This window comes from Chanodichthys erythropterus, chromosome 1 (assembly GCF_024489055.1).
Source record: "Chanodichthys erythropterus isolate Z2021 chromosome 1, ASM2448905v1, whole genome shotgun sequence".
Classification (NCBI taxonomy): Eukaryota; Metazoa; Chordata; class Actinopteri; order Cypriniformes; family Xenocyprididae; genus Chanodichthys; species Chanodichthys erythropterus.
In genome coordinates, this window is record NC_090221.1 from 17,410,531 (window position 1) to 17,427,043 (window position 16,513).

The 16,513-nt window shown below is 37.8% G+C and overlaps 3 protein-coding genes across 3 annotated transcripts; 1 reads left to right on the forward strand and 2 right to left on the reverse strand.

Annotated features, from left to right (window-relative positions):
- Positions 1-500: 500 nt before the first annotated feature.
- ugl (ureidoglycolate lyase) lies at positions 501-8,265 on the reverse strand. Its single transcript, XM_067388856.1, has 15 exons — positions 8,182-8,265; positions 7,826-7,954; positions 7,408-7,626; positions 7,136-7,226; positions 6,951-7,027; positions 6,027-6,137; positions 5,877-5,936; positions 5,626-5,782; positions 5,346-5,544; positions 3,099-3,177; positions 2,890-2,982; positions 2,532-2,604; positions 2,362-2,429; positions 2,155-2,285; positions 501-1,813 (listed from the first exon to the last, which is right to left on the reverse strand). Exons 1-15 carry the CDS (start codon positions 8,185-8,187, stop codon positions 1,645-1,647), a joined length of 1,662 nt encoding a protein of 553 aa, XP_067244957.1. The 5' UTR covers positions 8,188-8,265; the 3' UTR covers positions 501-1,644.
- A 370-nt stretch (positions 8,266-8,635) lies between these two features.
- rab33ba (RAB33B, member RAS oncogene family a) lies at positions 8,636-13,364 on the forward strand. Its single transcript, XM_067388857.1, has 2 exons — positions 8,636-9,081; positions 10,802-13,364. The coding sequence occupies exons 1-2, from the start codon at positions 8,854-8,856 to the stop codon at positions 11,291-11,293; spliced, it is 720 nt and encodes a 239-aa protein (XP_067244958.1). The 5' UTR covers positions 8,636-8,853; the 3' UTR covers positions 11,294-13,364.
- Positions 13,365-13,670: 306 nt separating this feature from the next.
- Positions 13,671-16,400, reverse strand: zgc:113425 (uncharacterized protein LOC541425 homolog). The gene is made up of 7 exons (XM_067388861.1): positions 16,309-16,400; positions 15,859-16,030; positions 14,846-14,905; positions 14,608-14,739; positions 14,370-14,516; positions 14,187-14,247; positions 13,671-14,028 (listed from the first exon to the last, which is right to left on the reverse strand). Exons 2-7 carry the CDS (start codon positions 16,021-16,023, stop codon positions 13,922-13,924), a joined length of 672 nt encoding a protein of 223 aa, XP_067244962.1. The 5' UTR covers positions 16,024-16,030; positions 16,309-16,400; the 3' UTR covers positions 13,671-13,921.
- Positions 16,401-16,513: the final 113 nt, after the last annotated feature.

Here is a 16,513-nt window from a genome sequence, read left to right on the forward strand (position 1 = left end):
TGATAACAGAGTCGATTTGAAGGTCACCCGGAGTGCCGAGGAGAGGCAGATGTGCATCTCTTTATTTTTTCTCTTTCATCCTCTGCTGCGTTTCGGTTATTCAGTGAACGTCTTAGAGGCGGCAGTGGCTTCTGTTGGACCTTTTACTGTGACTGTGTTTCTTTTGGGTTTGTTTGGCTTATTTTATTTTTCTCCCACTCATTGTTTGGGTTCTCTTATGCTGGTTTCATCCTTTCTGTTTATGGTTTTTTTTCCCCTCTCTATCAAACATACCACTGTCTGAATTTGGAGAAAATGTCCCGTCATTTGACACTCACAGTTACAAATAAAACAAAATAACATTACTGTGATGCACTTCTGTTTTTGTTTTTAATTTCCACATTTGGTTGTACATTTTAAGATGTAACAGTTACAAATCTTAGAAAATAGAGACCACAAGAAATTTGAAGTAAAGTTAAATTTGGGCTTTCAAGTATGTTTTTAATTTACTCTTTTAGGCATTACTTTTACTTGATATTTGGAAATAAGATGACCTTTTTGAATATATTAAAATGAATTATAGCCTTAATTTATGTTCTATAGCAATTGTTCTCAGCCGTTTTGACTCCAAGGCCCCCTGTTATCCACCACAATACTCAAAGACCCCATGGTTTTTCCCATTGTTTGATTTATCTATAAAAATCATTGTTTTTATCCAGTAAAAAGTTAGAATTTTTATAAATATTTTGCAGTCATAATATCTACCCTGTAAAATATTTAGAACTAGAAAAATGTATGTTCACCATAGTTTTATGATTTTATTAACTTCCATGGTCTAAAATTCCCACTTTTAAAATTAGGCTTCCTCATTATATTATTCCCAGGTAGTTGTTGATGGGCTGAATTACAATTAGACGCATCTTGATTTTTAATAGATTTGGTTTGTTTTATATAATTAAAGATGCAATGTGTAAAATTTGGGAGGATGCAATATAATATACATAACCAAGTTTTCAGTGGTGTATAGAGACCTTACATAATGAACCATTATGTTTTTATTACCATAGAATGAGCCATTTCTATCTACATAAACTGCTGATCCCCATACGTTAAGTCGCCATTTTGCGCTGACGTGGTTCTACAGCAGCTCTAAACGGACAAACACTATAGAGCGCGTTTAGTCACTATGTTGTTCTTCTAAATTGTGTTTTAGAGGCAGCTTGCACCGTCACTACATTGAATACACACGTAGTAGTATCATTTGTCTGGTTTATTAGAACAGAGACTATTTTTTGTTTCACACCTCATTGCTTCACACAAGCTACTCTCTGACGACGACATCTTTGTCTTGGCCACCGTAACTTCTGGGTGAGGTGAGTGTCGTTGGTTGCAGTTCGCAACCTCAAAGCTAGATACTGCTAAAATTTACACATTGCTCCTTTGTCAATTGGTTGAGGGGGAAAAAAAAAAAAAAAACGGTTGAGAACTACTGTGCTATTGGTATATGAAAATAATTTGTTCACACCCTTTTTTTTTACACACCATTTTGACCCATCTAAATAATTGTCTAAATTTTTTGTATGAAGAGTTGGTGGTTTACAAATGTTACAACAGCATTTTCATGGATGTAATATGCTTGTGATATGGAAGTAATCTTAGACTCGTTTAGAGTCTGGCTTTGGGCACCGTGTCTGTTGGTCCGTTCTCATGTTGGCTCTGAGAGCTGAGGAAAGTGTGGTCCAGGTTAAGGTATGTAGTGATGAACTCTGGGAAATCATTCTTCTGCACTATCTCTAGAAACATGGACACAGCAGTCATCAACCTCTCTTGGTCTCTAAAGAGAGTGGAAAGAGAAAAGGTCAGTATTTGTCAATATGAGCTCTTGGGCAATCAGGTGGCATAGCTCTGTAACAGATTTATAATGTTAATTTAGACAAACTGTCTAAATCTTTAATCTTCACCTGGGGGACATTAAATAAAATCCATTACACCACTCCTTTTTTATAAACCATAAACAGTTTATTGATAAGTGGGTTTTTTTCTCTTCATATTGCCCCCAAGAACATCCTGTAACCATGGTAAAATCACTGCAACACATAGTCTCTTGTTGCTTTAATCCCACTTCATTTTGTGTACATTCCAACAAATGTATTTCATCTGTGCAGCATTCTCTACCTGTTTGTTTGGCAATGTATGGCTGCCTTCAGATCTCCAATCAGGTCTCCAGCCAAGCTGCTGACTAGACCTCGTGTCACTACCATCCCATCATCCTCTAGTCTCACCTGGTGCCGGATCCACTGCCAAACCTGATAAAAGCAGCCTCTTAGAATAAGCTATGGTGTTAAATTGTACCATGTGAGCTGAGCAGTGTTGTAAACGGACCTGAGATCTGGATATCTCTGCAGTTGCTGAATCCTCAACCTTCCCCAGATAGAAGAAATGACCTCTGCCTGTCGTTCAATGTTAATATCCATAAAACCTTTTTTTCTTTTCTTTTTTTTTTCTGAGCACAGAGTATGTGTTTAAAAAACAGTTAAAATCAAGTTTTGTACCTGAAAGCCAGGCTTCAATGAAGAGGACTCCTACAGCGATGTTATACCTCAGTCCATACAATGTTACTCCTCCCTATAGAAATGTAAAGCACTTGAAAGTTACATATTATAAATCAATACAACGACAACCACATTTTAAACTATAATAAAACTTTGGGTAGCACTTTATTTTACAGTCCTATTCTGCATGTAAATACTATGTACTTATTATAGCAATTACAATAACTGGGTTATACCAGTACTTTCATTATAAGTACACGTACTGTAAAATAAAGCAACTTTGCAAGACCTCACCACACCAAAGACCTTGAAAGGGACTTTGACCACCCATTTATTAATAAGTTGACATGTAACTAACTGCAGGCATGATGAGCAAGTCCTCAGGGGTCACACTGATATCTTCACGGAGCTGCAGGAGTTGGTTCTGACCGTGAGAGTGAAGCTGGAACAGCTGTGCGTGAGAGAGAGTTTTATATTTTTTATATGTAAACATTTGTTATATGTATATATGCTAATTTTATAATGGGGAAGTCATGAACAACCTGTTATAGAATGTGGGACACTTACTTTTTGCATGGGCTCAATCAGGTCCATGTCATAAACCATGAACCCATCAACTCCTGCTTTGATCTCCAGTAACTTAAGTCTAAAGCAACACAAGAAAGACCATTTGTATGGAGAACAAATACAGAAGTAAAACTGCATGAGCATTTTGATAAGCCTTTTTTGATCAGCACACTCTACAGATTGATGCATTATATTATGTAAGCTTTAACATAACTTGGGATAAATTTGCAAATTAATGTGACAGCACTCTAACGACATAAGTGGAGTCTCTGATGAATTTGAGTAGAGCACATCTGTCCAAAACAGGCACTTGCACTTGGTATGTATTGTGGGTGGTTTCCAGGGCATGACCGTATAGGACTGCTATGCAGTTGCCAAGGTTGTTAGGTGATTTCATACAGTTCTAAAGAGTCTAAAGAGCCCACAGCCAAGTCTATATTATATTCTGGTCCTTAGAAGCTTCTGCTGCTCCTTCAGTGTGAATAGGCCTATATGTTTCCCCCCAGTTTTATCATCTGCAAGGCAACAACTGTCAGCCTGATCACATTGGTTATCTCCAAAACAAGGTGCATGATTTAAAGGCCCAAATGAAATGCCTTGAAATGCACAGCGTTATTTAATGTGTTGACGTAATTTCCACTGAAACAGGAAGGCAGGGCGGGACATATCGAGCAGCTCCTCTTCTTTTTTAAAACAGCCAGTAACACAAAGTCGCATTTGACAGATTATTACAACCACAGTCAAATAGATTCTGCTTTTAGATTTAATATAAATCTGTTACTAAAGCAAAATTGTGAACATAATCATGCTGAGGATGTGTAGTTTGAAAAGTGTGTAATTAAAGGATTAGTTCACCCAAAAATGAAAATTATGTCATTAATGACTCACCCTCATGATGTTCCAAACCTGTAAGACCTTCGTTCATCTTCAGAACACAGTTTAAGATATTTGATTTAGTCCGAGAGCTTTCTGTCCCTTCATTGAAAATGTTTGTACGGTAGACTGTCCATGTCCAGAAAGGTAATAAAAACATCATCAAAGTAGTCCATGTGACATCAGTGGGTTAGTTAGAAGTTTTTGAAGCATCGAAAATACATTTTGGTCCAAAAATAACAAAAACTACGACTTTATTCAGCATTGTCTTCTCTTCCGGAATCCTTTCCATTGAATTGATTCCATTGAATCCTTTCATCTGTCGCCGTTGATAATGCACTTTTACGTCGTTGTTTTTGGCGATTAGGACATCCGCAACATGCACACTTGCGCACCATTTTAAAAAATATAGCAATACCAAAATACAAACAATGTAGAATAGCTTGAATACAGCGTACGTCTCCCTCAGACTGTAAACACGTCAGCAGCGTCACTGCGGAGTCGTGAACCCAGATTGACAACAGACCCGGAAGAGAATACAATGCTGAATAAAGTCATAGTTTCTGGTATTTTTGGACCAAAATGTATTTTCGATGCTTCAAGAACTTCTAATTAACCCACTGATGTCACATGGACTACTTTGATGATGTTTTTATTACCTTTTTGGACATGGACAGTCTACCGTGCAAACACTTTCAATGGAGGGACAGAAAGCTCTTGGACTAAATCTAAAATATCTTAAACTGTGTTCTGAAGAGGAACGAAGGTCTTACGGGTTTGGAACGACATGATGGTGAGTCATTAATTACATAATTTTCATTTATGGGTGAACTAACCCTTTAATGTTGGTGCATGGTACCGATGTTATCTCGTCTACGTCAGTGCTGTTTCTAATGCTGAATCTGTCCAACTGTTTCTCCTTCTAAACTCTTCCATATCGCTTTAAAATATAGCATTCTGAGTAGAATTCAAATGGGTCCGATACATTTTGTTGTGCACTATGTGCCATTCACCATATAGAGTAACTGTATGAACAAGCGACAGATTATAGACGCAGCTTTAGCGTCTATTTATAGTGTAGGGGCGGGACGCTTCAGATTCTAGGGAGCATTTGATTGGACAGAAAATCTGATGAGAAGCTGAAGTGCAGAGTTCAATTCAAATTCAATTGGTCACGCAAATTCGCCACGCGGACCAACAAAAAGCTGTTTATGAAACTGTGAGAGCAGTGCTTCATAAATCTCTGTGCTATTGACAATGGGCCTGTTTAGGCTATTTCATGTTTCATGTCATATTAGGATTTGTGTGCCACTGCATTTTATTGTGATTATGGTGTGGATTCATATCACCATAGAGCTGTTATTTGCATCTTGCCTGGTAACAGTAGCGAGTACAGTCTTGTAGAGGTCACTCTCTTTGTCTCTAGGCAACAGCAATGCTGCCATGCCACCTGTTGCTAGGGCACCCCTGCGGTGACACGTCTGCACTAGAAGGTCCATGTAGCTGTGCAGGAAACGCTTCTCCATATCTACATACTTACTGCGGTCAGGGAGGAGGAAATCAGCTCGATGACCTACAAAGTTAACCATCGTCACTAACTAGAGACGTGATTAGGTTTAAACTAGTCATACTTCCAGAATACATATGAGCTGACCGAATTTGTTGACAAATGAAGCTGAGTAATCCCAGATGCCACAGTTGAGACCAGCAGAGTGCTCCTTGAGCTCGTACAAAATCTCCTCCATCTCGAACGATGCCAGGACACACTCAATCAGCACGGTAGCCTTTATACAGCCCGCTGGCAGGCCAAGCTACAAAATAATTCAATCAATATCAGAATATGTTAGGAAATAAACTGCATGGTAGTTAAAAGTGCAATGGAACATATGTAATCTCGATCTGCACCTTCTTCTCAGTCCAGAAAAAAATCTGACTCCACAATCTGGCCTCCATGTAGCTCTCAACCTATACAACAAAACATGTAGATTTTCTAGGATATGTTTGATACTACACTGAAGTTCTGTCCTCGTAAACAAAGTAACATCTTACACTGACCTTGGACAAGTAGAAAAAAGGACCACTCTGGTTTTGAAGAAGGAGTTTAGCATTATGAAACATCAGCAGACCAAAATCAAACAATGGACCAGGAACCTCTCGACCATTCACCTACAGAGAAACAGATGCTCATAGTCTTCTCACTACCAAGAAGGATATTTCATTATTCAGAGTCAGCTCATTTACAGCTAAAGAGTTTTCTCAGTTATTTTTCATTTTAGCATCAAAGTGCACTGTGTAAATTTTAGCGGCATTTAGCGGTGAGGTTGTGAATTGCAATATAGAGAAGCTACGGTGGCCAATTCAGAACAAAGATTTCGTCGGAGACAGCAGAGAGTAGCCAGTCAAGCAAACAAGCTCTGTAGAACAGTTTGTCCATTTAGGGCTACTGTAGAAACATGCCGGCACAAAATGGCGACTTCGCATGTAGTAGACCCACGGGGTATGTAGATAGAAATGTCTCATTTTAAGGTAATAAAAACATAATGGTTCATTATGTAAGGTCTTTATACACCACAAACATAGTTATGTATATTATATTGCATTTCTGTCAATAGATCCTCCTAAAATGTACACATTGCACCTTTAAAACTTCCATTTTAATCTGAATCAGATGTTTCTCCAAAAACCCATTTGGAGCAATAAAAACACACAAATGAGCCATTTATTGACATAAAGTAAGAGCACAGAGCTATAATATGAATATGAAATGTATTATGATGAAAGACTTTCATTGATTGTCCCTCTCAAGAATGATAATATGTGGTAGTCTGTGGCCTCTAAAAGATTGAACACCCCTGGTCTAGCAGATACTCTGAAATTTTAAATAGATCTCATTTGTGGTTGTAAAGTGGTTATAATTTGGACAGTCTATCACAGGTATCCTGATCTGTGCCATTACACGATCTCACTACAGATCCATACCATCATGTTGTGCTCAACCATGTTCCACGCTCGAGGACGGAGCATCAGCACTGGAGCCTGAGAAATGGGTGGTACATCTATTTAAAACAAATGTGACACATTGTAAACACATGCTTTCCAGACATTCGGATGGGATGAGAATGTTTCATAATAAACAGAGTGGCAAGAGATGACATGAGACTCACCTTGAAACTGGTTGTGCACAGCCAGGTAAACATTATAAATGCCCTTTATTTGATTGCGATATGTTGGGCAGTTGCCATCATCAAAATCAATCTACAACAGAACAATAGTACAGTTACAAATTAGATGGTGCCAAACCAATTATGAATGCAAATAAACTAAAATCACTGATACATACAAATTGTGTATACATACAAATAGTCAATACATCAACATATTTTTGCAACTCTAGTTTATTGTATGTCACCATCATATTGGCACAACCAAGTACTACCTGTAACCCTTGGGCAGTAGATTTGAGTCCCATAATAAGGCGTTGTGTATTACATGGTGAAAGGTCACCAATGTCCACATGTCTGCAGTGTAATCTGTCTGGAACTGGGTTAACTCTCCAGCTAGGATCTTTTCGAATGTGAGCTGTGTCCTGTAGAAAACCTGGTAACTCTCCAGTAAGATCCAATTGAACTTTCCTTAGGACTCTCAAGTTCAAAACCTTGTAAAAGTGTGACAATATGTCTAATGATTAAAAATTTGTATTTTGGGTTTCCTCGCTTTTAAATGACTTTCTGTGCAGATAATCCACAACAAATCAAATAATTGCCTATTGTACAGTTTTTTTTGTTTTGTTTTTTAAACAAGCTGTAAACACTATTAGAAATGATTTATATAAGTAAATAGTGGGTAACCGATACCTTGTCAACCTCTGGTTGGAAGGTAGAAATGAGTTCAGACAGAAATTGCAGAGCATCAGAGTTAAATAAAGTGTGAAACTCTCTCTCCAGTCCTGAGGGAGGTGTTTCCAGCTCAGCGCCTTGATATACCTATTTATCAGCACATTAAACCTTCATGATCTCAAGACACTGACATAAAACAGCAGTTTCATCATATAGTGGTGCACATTACCATTCAGTGACACTGTGATACACTTAAACATATATAAATTCAAACAAATATATGAACATAATGAACACATTTTATCGAATACACTTTAAAAATTTATTGAGTGTTTTATTACTTTTTTAAATAGTAACAAATTGTAAGAACTTACCAACATTTTCTGCAGTGGTTCAGTAAATCTAGAGTTGGACTTTGGTAAGTGTCACTGTTTACTTGAAGCCACACATGACTATAGTGTAGTGAGGATTCATTCGTGAACGAATCGGTGTTTTGAAGCTTTTAAGGCTTTTAAGCGAATGAATCAGTGAATGAACTGAATCTTTTTAGTCCATTCTCCTGCAATGTAACAAACAAGTCATCCCTGGAAAGAAGTAAAATCCCACCCCATTGTTTGAATATAATGTAAAACAAATATAATAATTCAATTTAATTACTTCTATATTTATTTAGTTTTTGGGTGTGTGTTTTGTGTGCTCAGTTTACAGTGGTCAGTTTTGTTTTGTTTTTTTCTGTGTATTGTTTGTAAGTACCAAACAAACGCTCTCAGTATGTTCTCGCGAGATTACAGTTATGCCAACGTCGTACGTGGCTACAGACCCAAACAGTGTAAGAGGACTCCGCCAGGAATGCATCAGCAAAACGCAGAGGCAACCGGTCAACATGTAAACTACACTCACCGACGTTTGAATCTCTAAGTTTTGCACATGAAGCTTGAGGTGAAGGGCTGAAGGTTAAGCTGAGCCTGCGTTTGAATCGCTTATCTTGTCCGTTAGTACATTAGCACTGTGTCCGTCTGTCACTTGTTTCTCTATAGGAAGACAGCATGGCAGATATCGAGTCTTCTTTTGAATTTAGCTCATCTTTGACCAGCTCTTCGCTGCCTCCTCCACGGACTCGAATCTTTAAGATTATCGTGATCGGAGACTCTGGAGTTGGCAAGACTTGCCTCACCTATAGATTCTGTGCGGGCAAGTTTCCAGACAAGACTGAGGCCACTATAGGTGTGGATTTTCGGGAGAAGGTTATTGAAATAGACGGCGAGAAAATCAAGGTGAGGATGCTCATAATTTTAGAAGGTTATTGTGTTAAATTATTACATTGTGCGTTGTTTTAGCCCAGTAAAGCATGACGTGAAATAATAGACAAATCATTTTTAATGGAGCAGAACAGTACATTAAAAAAAAAAGATCTTTTAAAAATGTTTGCACATGTGCTTTATGTTTTTTTATCATATTCGATACACTTGGGGAGGAAAATGTAGCTCAATTTTATTCAGAGGCCTGAAACTGAGCAAAAATATGCAATTTGGCGCAGATGATATTTATATGGCCAAAAAGTAAGATGAAATTCTGTTAGCATTTATTGTAAATTAATTAAAGGTGCCCTCGAATTAAAAATTTAATTTATCTTGGCATGGTTAAATAACAAGAGTTCAGTACATGGAAATTACATACAGTGAGTCTCAAACACCTTTGTTTCCTCCTACTTATATAAATCTCATTTGTTTAAAAGACCTCAGAAGAACAGGCGAATCTCAACTTAACACCGACTGTTACGTAACAGTCGGGGTGTATGCCCCCAATATTTGCATATGCCAGCCCATGTTCCAAACATTATGAAAGGCATTAGACAAGGGCAGCCAGTAACGTCTGGATCTGCACAGCCGAATCATCAGACTAGGTAAGCAAGAACAATAGCGAAAAATGGCAGATGGAGCAATAATAACTGACATGATCCATGATATCATGATATTTTTACTGATATTTGTAAACTGTCTTTATAAATGTTTCTTTAGCATGTTGCTAATGTACTGTTAAATGTGGTTAAAGTTACCATTGTTTATTACTGTATTCGTGGAGACGAGAGCCGTCGCTATTTTCATTTTTAAACACTTGCAGTCTGTATAATTCATAAACACAACTTCATTCTTTATAAATCTCTCCAACAGTGTAGCATTAGCTGTTAGCCACAGAGCACAGCCTCAAATTCATTCAGAATCAAATGTAAACAATATAACAGTATACAATACTCACATAATCCGACGCATGCATGCCGCATGCATGACGAACACTTTGTAAAGAACCATTTGAGGATTATATTAGCTGTGTGAACTTTGTTTATGCACTGTATAAGGCAAGCCCGAGCTCCGTGGGCGGAGAGCACGAGAATTAAAGGGGCAGCAGCATAAATCGGCTCATATTTAATGATGCCCCAAAATAGGCAGTTAAAAAAATAATTAAAAAAAATCTATGGGGTATTTTGAGCTGAAACTTCACAGACACATTCAGGGGACACCTTAGACTTATATTACATCTTGTAAAAAAACGTTTGATGGCACCTTTAAATTTTTCTAACAATATAGCAGAATACGTAAATAAAACGCATATAAATATCAGTTGTCACTCTATATATCCCAATAATTAATAAGATATTAAGTAATTGTAAAGTCTTACTAAGATATTTAAATGTGTATTTTATTATCAAATTTAGATTTGCTGTATGGATAATTAAGTAAACCAATGTTGCTCCACTAAGTGTTCATTAAAAGTTATTCTTTGTTTATTTTATGAAATAATATTATATTATTCAAATTTACTAAGTGTAAATTTTGACAACCTGTCATGCTCAAGACTTTTATCATGCACATTATACCTGCCTGTGTTGTTTATTTTAGCATGAAAACACCCTGAATTGTCCTGTTTAAAGAACAGATATGTATGGTATGAAGACATAATTTGACAGCTAATTGCTTTCCCTTTTTCCTCTACCAGGTCCAGTTGTGGGACACCGCAGGTCAGGAGCGCTTCCGTAAGAGTATGGTGCAGCACTACTACCGCAACGTCCACGCTGTGGTGTTTGTCTATGACGTCACCAATGCTGCTAGTTTCCGTAGCCTTCCGGCATGGATTGAGGAGTGCCGTCAACATGCCCTGGGCCAGGAGGTGCCCAGAATCCTGGTCGGCAACAAATGCGACCTGCGCCACGCCGCACAAGTGAGCACTGACGTAGCACAGCAGTTTGCAGATGCACACTCAATGCCTCTGTTCGAGACCTCTGCCAAAAACCCCTACGGAAACGATGACGGCAGTCGGAATAATAGTGACCACGTAGAGGCCATTTTTATGACGGTGGCGCACAAGCTGAAATCTCAGAAACCGCTGGTGTTAAGCCAGCCACCATGCGGATCAGGAGATACTGTCACTCTCAGGAGGCAGGACGAGGAGGACAGGGAAAGTTGGGGCTGTGGTTGTTGGAGGAGCTAATGAAGTACATGTTTAAGGGAGGAGGAACCTCTTCACAGGACAGAGATGACAAAGGTGAAGCACTTTTTAGAGAAGCAGATGTAGAGGTGCTTTTGTGTTATCTGTGAAGCAGAAGTCCAGGATTAAGGACACAGGAAGATTTAAGTTATCTGACGTTCAGAATCTGGCCATTACTTAAAGGGGAAACTACCTTAGGAAAACGTTTATCCATCACTCACCAGAGGCTTTGACAAGTTGCATGTAGGTCAACGTACCTTACATATACAAGATTCATATGCAACTGTCAAACATTTTCAGTTTTGTCAGTTCTGCAGGGGAATTGAAGGGTGAAATTGTCATACACAAGATGTTGCCTTTTTAATCATATCTTTGAAACAGTTTTCTCGCCAAAATTAGATGAAACTGTTCCGTTAAATCACTTCAGCCTCCCAAGTGAGATGCCGAGTCTGGTTTAGTCTGTGTTTGTTGTTTGTTCTCTCACCCACACACATGCAGGCGCTCCCTGTGAAAGTTGTGAGTTCTCTCAAAGGGAAAAGACAAACCAGCAAACAGTCACTAAACTCAGATTATTTATTAGAGCTGCTAATAGGTCTTAGAGAAGTGAGGGAAAAATTTGAAAAAATAAAAAAGGAAAATAAAGTATAAAATAAAGTATCCTTGCCTTTCCGAAAAAGTCTTAAAGCCAGTCCTTGTCCACTGCCAGTGTTGTATTTATTGCCAGTTTATTTTCTTCTAGCAGTCATTCACCTAAATAAAATCTACTGTAAAGAGCATGTTATCCAATCCTTTCTGTGAATCGGTTCAAAATTTAGATGTGGTTTAAAAAGGGACAAGAATTCACTGACGATATTTACATCAGTGTCTACAGTCATATTTGAAATGTAGTACTGCTTTGTTAGGCAAAATGAAAATGATCTGTACTGTATAATCACAGATTAGTATGAGTAACTCATATTATTCATGGCTTTGCGCATGGCATTGATCTGAACAAAAAGTCTGATATCAATCTATATTTTAATGTGTAATCTGTTAGTACAAATATACAGACTTGCTAATGGCTAAATTATTGGCTAAATTGTCTTTCCCTTTGGCTATTTTATTTCCCACACTATTCCATATTCCATTACAGAATATTCATTTAAGTCTTTAATGTAACAGCACAGCAGGTCCTGTGAAGTGCATGAAAGAATCTCAGGCATGACGGTTTATTTTTTATTTTTTTAATGCAGAATTGCCAAAAAGTGATTTTTACATATGATTTCCAATTAATTATTTGAAGTGGGTTGGTTAAGGGCCTGATTAGCTGATGCGTTTCATTGTTTGTTTGGGGTACAGTAGCGGAGCATGTGATTGGCTGAGGAATTGTGCATGGCTAATGGTGGCCCTGAAATATTAAATGCATAGTAAAGACTTAGCCAAGTAGTAAAGTCTATTTGTGCTTAACATTTTGAACCGGTGCTTACAGAAGGGTTATCTCATTTATCTGCCAGAAACCTCATGAGCGTCTTTTAGGTTCATGCCAAATTGATCTAGGTAAACGCTCTTGGTCTCGTTTGTTGTCTATACTGGTTTGTACTATTTCAAGTGTCACTCAGACTTGAATTCTGTATTTTATTCTGTCTGCATTAACACATTAATAACAGATAACAATGTAAAAAGCAGATCTCAAAAGATCCACAGAATGTTAAAAATTTGTGGAAAACTACAAATGCAGCAAATATATGGTAGATTATTTAAGTTTGTTACATTTTTATTATTATATTTAATTGCTTATTCTTTCAGTGGAAATTATGCATCTTTGCAACCAATGTATGAGCCAATACATGATATCAGGGGTCAACAGTTAGCACCTTGCAATGCCAGAACACAAGCATGCACAACATATCTTTACTAGTCATTTGTCTGATACAATTCATGTCTTCAATGTTGGTCATTGAGTTGAGTGAAAGTAATAGTTTTGAGGAAATCAATAATATAAACCATCAATTTACTATATTCAAAGGAGTGTAAAAGAAATTATGCTTGTTGAGGTTTTGATTTTAACAGTTAATGTTTTACTAAGAAATAAAGTACCACATCTTTGAACTTCAGAAGACTGTTGTTGTGCCTTATTTGTCTAAATAAATTACATATTGGAAATCAATTCTTGTCTATAAACTTCTTTTAAAGTAATGAACTGAAACATCTCAAAAACTATACTGTTTTGCGTTTGATATGGGTGCCACCATCAAATGGATAGTCCAAATGAAATTTCTGGAACTGATTAGTTTTAAGTCTGAACAAACATCCATTTAAAAGCAATAGGTTGACATTTTACATCCATAAAGAGCCATTTTTTTTAATTTGTAATGTTTATTGTAAAATATATACAGGTTGATGTATACAAAAATATCAGTCTGTAAAATCATGTAAAATGTATAAATCTAAGGCACATGCTTTTAGAAGAAAGAAAAAAACAAGATATAAAATTGACATGGCACAGATAATAAACATCAAGAAACACATTTAAGTAAAACAAGCAAGCTCAATGAAATTTGGACATTTTACACATTCTGGGGCAAATTAATAAATTAAATCTCATTATTTGATATTTTGCCCAGTCAGATACATTCAAAAAAGCATTAATTACTAAGCTAGTCTGCTATACGGTGGAAGCGTGGCGAGGTCTTGCTGCTCCTGCTCAGGACAGTGTTCCATGAATGACACAGGGGAGTTAAAGATTCGCTCTTCTCCATCTGCATGAGAAAAAATAAAATCACATTACAGTCAGCCACATCCTCACTAACATCATCATAATTGCATACATTGTGGCTCATGTGGCAGATGGCAGATTATGAAATATGATTTTGTTATCTCAGTGTAGAAACCCACTTCAGCAACATCTCTTGCATACCTTGCCAAGTGCATATGAGTTCAGTGGGAGTAACAGGATCATTCTGAGGAACTAGAAACTCCTGTAAAATACCCAACAATGCAGTGTTTAACAGCTCAATCTTGTGTACTGTGTATTAACATTTAGATATTTCAATTTTCTTATGAACTTCCTTGTTTTATAAAAGACTCAGATTTCACCCACCATGCCATTTGCAGAATCATAGCAGCCACAAAGCGGCAGACTGCGACAGCCAACGTATGCAATCAGAGAAGAAAAGAGCAGAGACCCCATGCAGGCCACCAGAAGGGTACCGTTTGCGCCTTTTACCATCTGGCTGAGGACAAATCTCTACATAGGAGACAGCTTTATCAACTATTTTTATATTTTAAGCTGAGGGTATAACAGATAGCAAATTATACATGATCTGGTGTGACTGTACCACTTCAGGGATAGGATGGGCATGGAAGATCTCATCATCCTCCTCTCCATAGCTGAGAGTAACGCAAGCATAAACAAAGACGATCACATCAGCAAAAAGTGACATCACAGAGGAGATGATCATGGTGTTTACCTTAAAGTAATAATGAGAGCATGTTAATATCAACAAATAGAAAGAGACAATTGTCAGGAAAAATTATTGTGGATTAGATTAATAAATTCACAAGAGACATTTTTACCAGAATTGGGTTTTTTCTCTGGGATGCAAAAAGGGCAAGTACACCCGGTGCAGCCATAATCTAAAAGAGGAGGAAAAAGTGAAATGAGCTTTACAGAATCACCATCTCTCAGTGTCAATTGGGTAAATGCGTTTCAAGTGGGATAGCTGAGCCTAATCTTCTTTACCATTATGTTCATAATCTTCCATTACTAAAAATCAGCATTAAGTTCATTCAAGTTGATATGCGGTATAGGTGAATTGGAGATGCTTAATTGTCCATAGGTGTGAAAGCGTGTGTGTGTGTGTGTGTGTGTGTGTGTGTGTGTGTGTGTGTGCGTGTGCGCGTGCGCGTGCGTGTGCGTGTGCGTGTGTGTGTGTGTATGTGTGAGTCCCATGCCATGTAATGGGGAGGGTTATGGAAAGACCTGAAAATCATTTATAGACAGTCTCTCATGTATGGTGAGAGACAGAGGTCAAGTCAAGTAACGTTTATTTATATAGTGCTTTTTACAATGCAGATTGTGTCAAAGCAGCTTTACATTGATAACTGGTACATATTTTGGCTGCACAGCAGCTCTTAAAGAATAGTGTCAATGCAGGCAGATCAGAAGCACTGTTGAATAAATGTCAAGAATACTGTTGAATATCAAATGTCAAGTGTCCCCAACTAAGCAAGCCAAAGGCGACAGCAGCAAGGAACCCAAACTCCATCAGGTGGCAAACAAGTGGCAAATAGGTGTTAAATAGGTATAGAATCACCAAGAGTCGGATACTACAGTGGAATGGTTAATGAATTAATAAAACCACATGCAGCAGCAGTGAGAAAAAGAAAATCATGTTAAGGTTATAAAATAGTGAAATGTGATATATTTTGATAGGGATACAACAAAACTGTCATATTAATCTATTTTATGTGACCTTGACCCTGTTCCAGTTTTCCACTGGCAAACTGGAATGTGCATTATTGGGTAACTGGGGAGGCCATTTAAGTCTTTTTAAAATAAACAAATTGTAAGTTTTAAGCTTTCTCACCAGTCCAGCCCAGAGTGGAGCCCTAGTTTCACTCAGAGTAGTGCTCTTGCGAAAGACTGCATCTATAAAACCGCAAACCACGCAAAGCCCCGCGCACGCCACCTGAAGGATGCCGAGGACCACCACACTCCTCTGATTGAAGATGAAATACCTGTAACGGTCCATCTCAGGCCTTCAGCGGGGAGAGAAGAATTAACATTTTCATGATCATAAATATTATTTAAAAGAGAAAACTCTATGTCTTTAACTGAGTTGGATCCTTTATCAAACGTATACTGGCTTGAAACAGCAAGTCACTATCGCTTTCCACGTTTGTGTGTGGATTCTGGAACTACACAACCACTTTACTAACGTAATTTTACTAAACGATATTCTGAAACTATGCTACACTCGATTTAATGAGTACAAAGTTATTTATGCCCTCTGAATTAGAACAAATTTCGTATTTACCTATGCCGTTTTCCCTTTATCACTTCCGGACCGCTTTTGTTTAGAAGAAAGCGGTGAAGCCCAGCGTGTCACTCATTTACCTGGCGCGCGCGCAGGTGCAGCACGATGACCACGCCCCCATCGTGTGGATATTTACAGCGACAGCGATTGCTGACCTGAATACTGTGGCATTAAATATATCGGAATTATGCCGTAAACAACATCC

Bases quoted from the DNA above. Each gene is read 5' to 3' on its own strand.
- ugl (XM_067388856.1), bottom strand. The intron at 7,627-7,825 runs GTATCGGTTACC...CACTTTTACAAG, and splicing joins TCCAACCAGAGGTTGACAAG to GTTTTGAACTTGAGAGTCCT. The intron at 3,178-5,345 runs GCAAGATGCAAA...GTGTTGCTTTAG, and splicing joins GTACTCGCTACTGTTACCAG to ACTTAAGTTACTGGAGATCA.
- rab33ba (XM_067388857.1), top strand. From the start codon at position 8,854: ATGGCAGATATCGAGTCTTCTTTTGAATTTAGCTCATCTTTGACCAGC. The intron at 9,082-10,801 runs GTGAGGATGCTC...TTCCTCTACCAG, and splicing joins TAGACGGCGAGAAAATCAAG to GTCCAGTTGTGGGACACCGC.
- zgc:113425 (XM_067388861.1), bottom strand. From the start codon at position 16,023: ATGGACCGTTACAGGTATTTCATCTTCAATCAGAGGAGTGTGGTGGTC. The intron at 14,740-14,845 runs GTAAAAATGTCT...TATTACTTTAAG, and splicing joins AGAGAAAAAACCCAATTCTG to GTAAACACCATGATCATCTC. The intron at 14,248-14,369 runs GTGGGTGAAATC...GGTATTTTACAG, and splicing joins ATGATTCTGCAAATGGCATG to GAGTTTCTAGTTCCTCAGAA.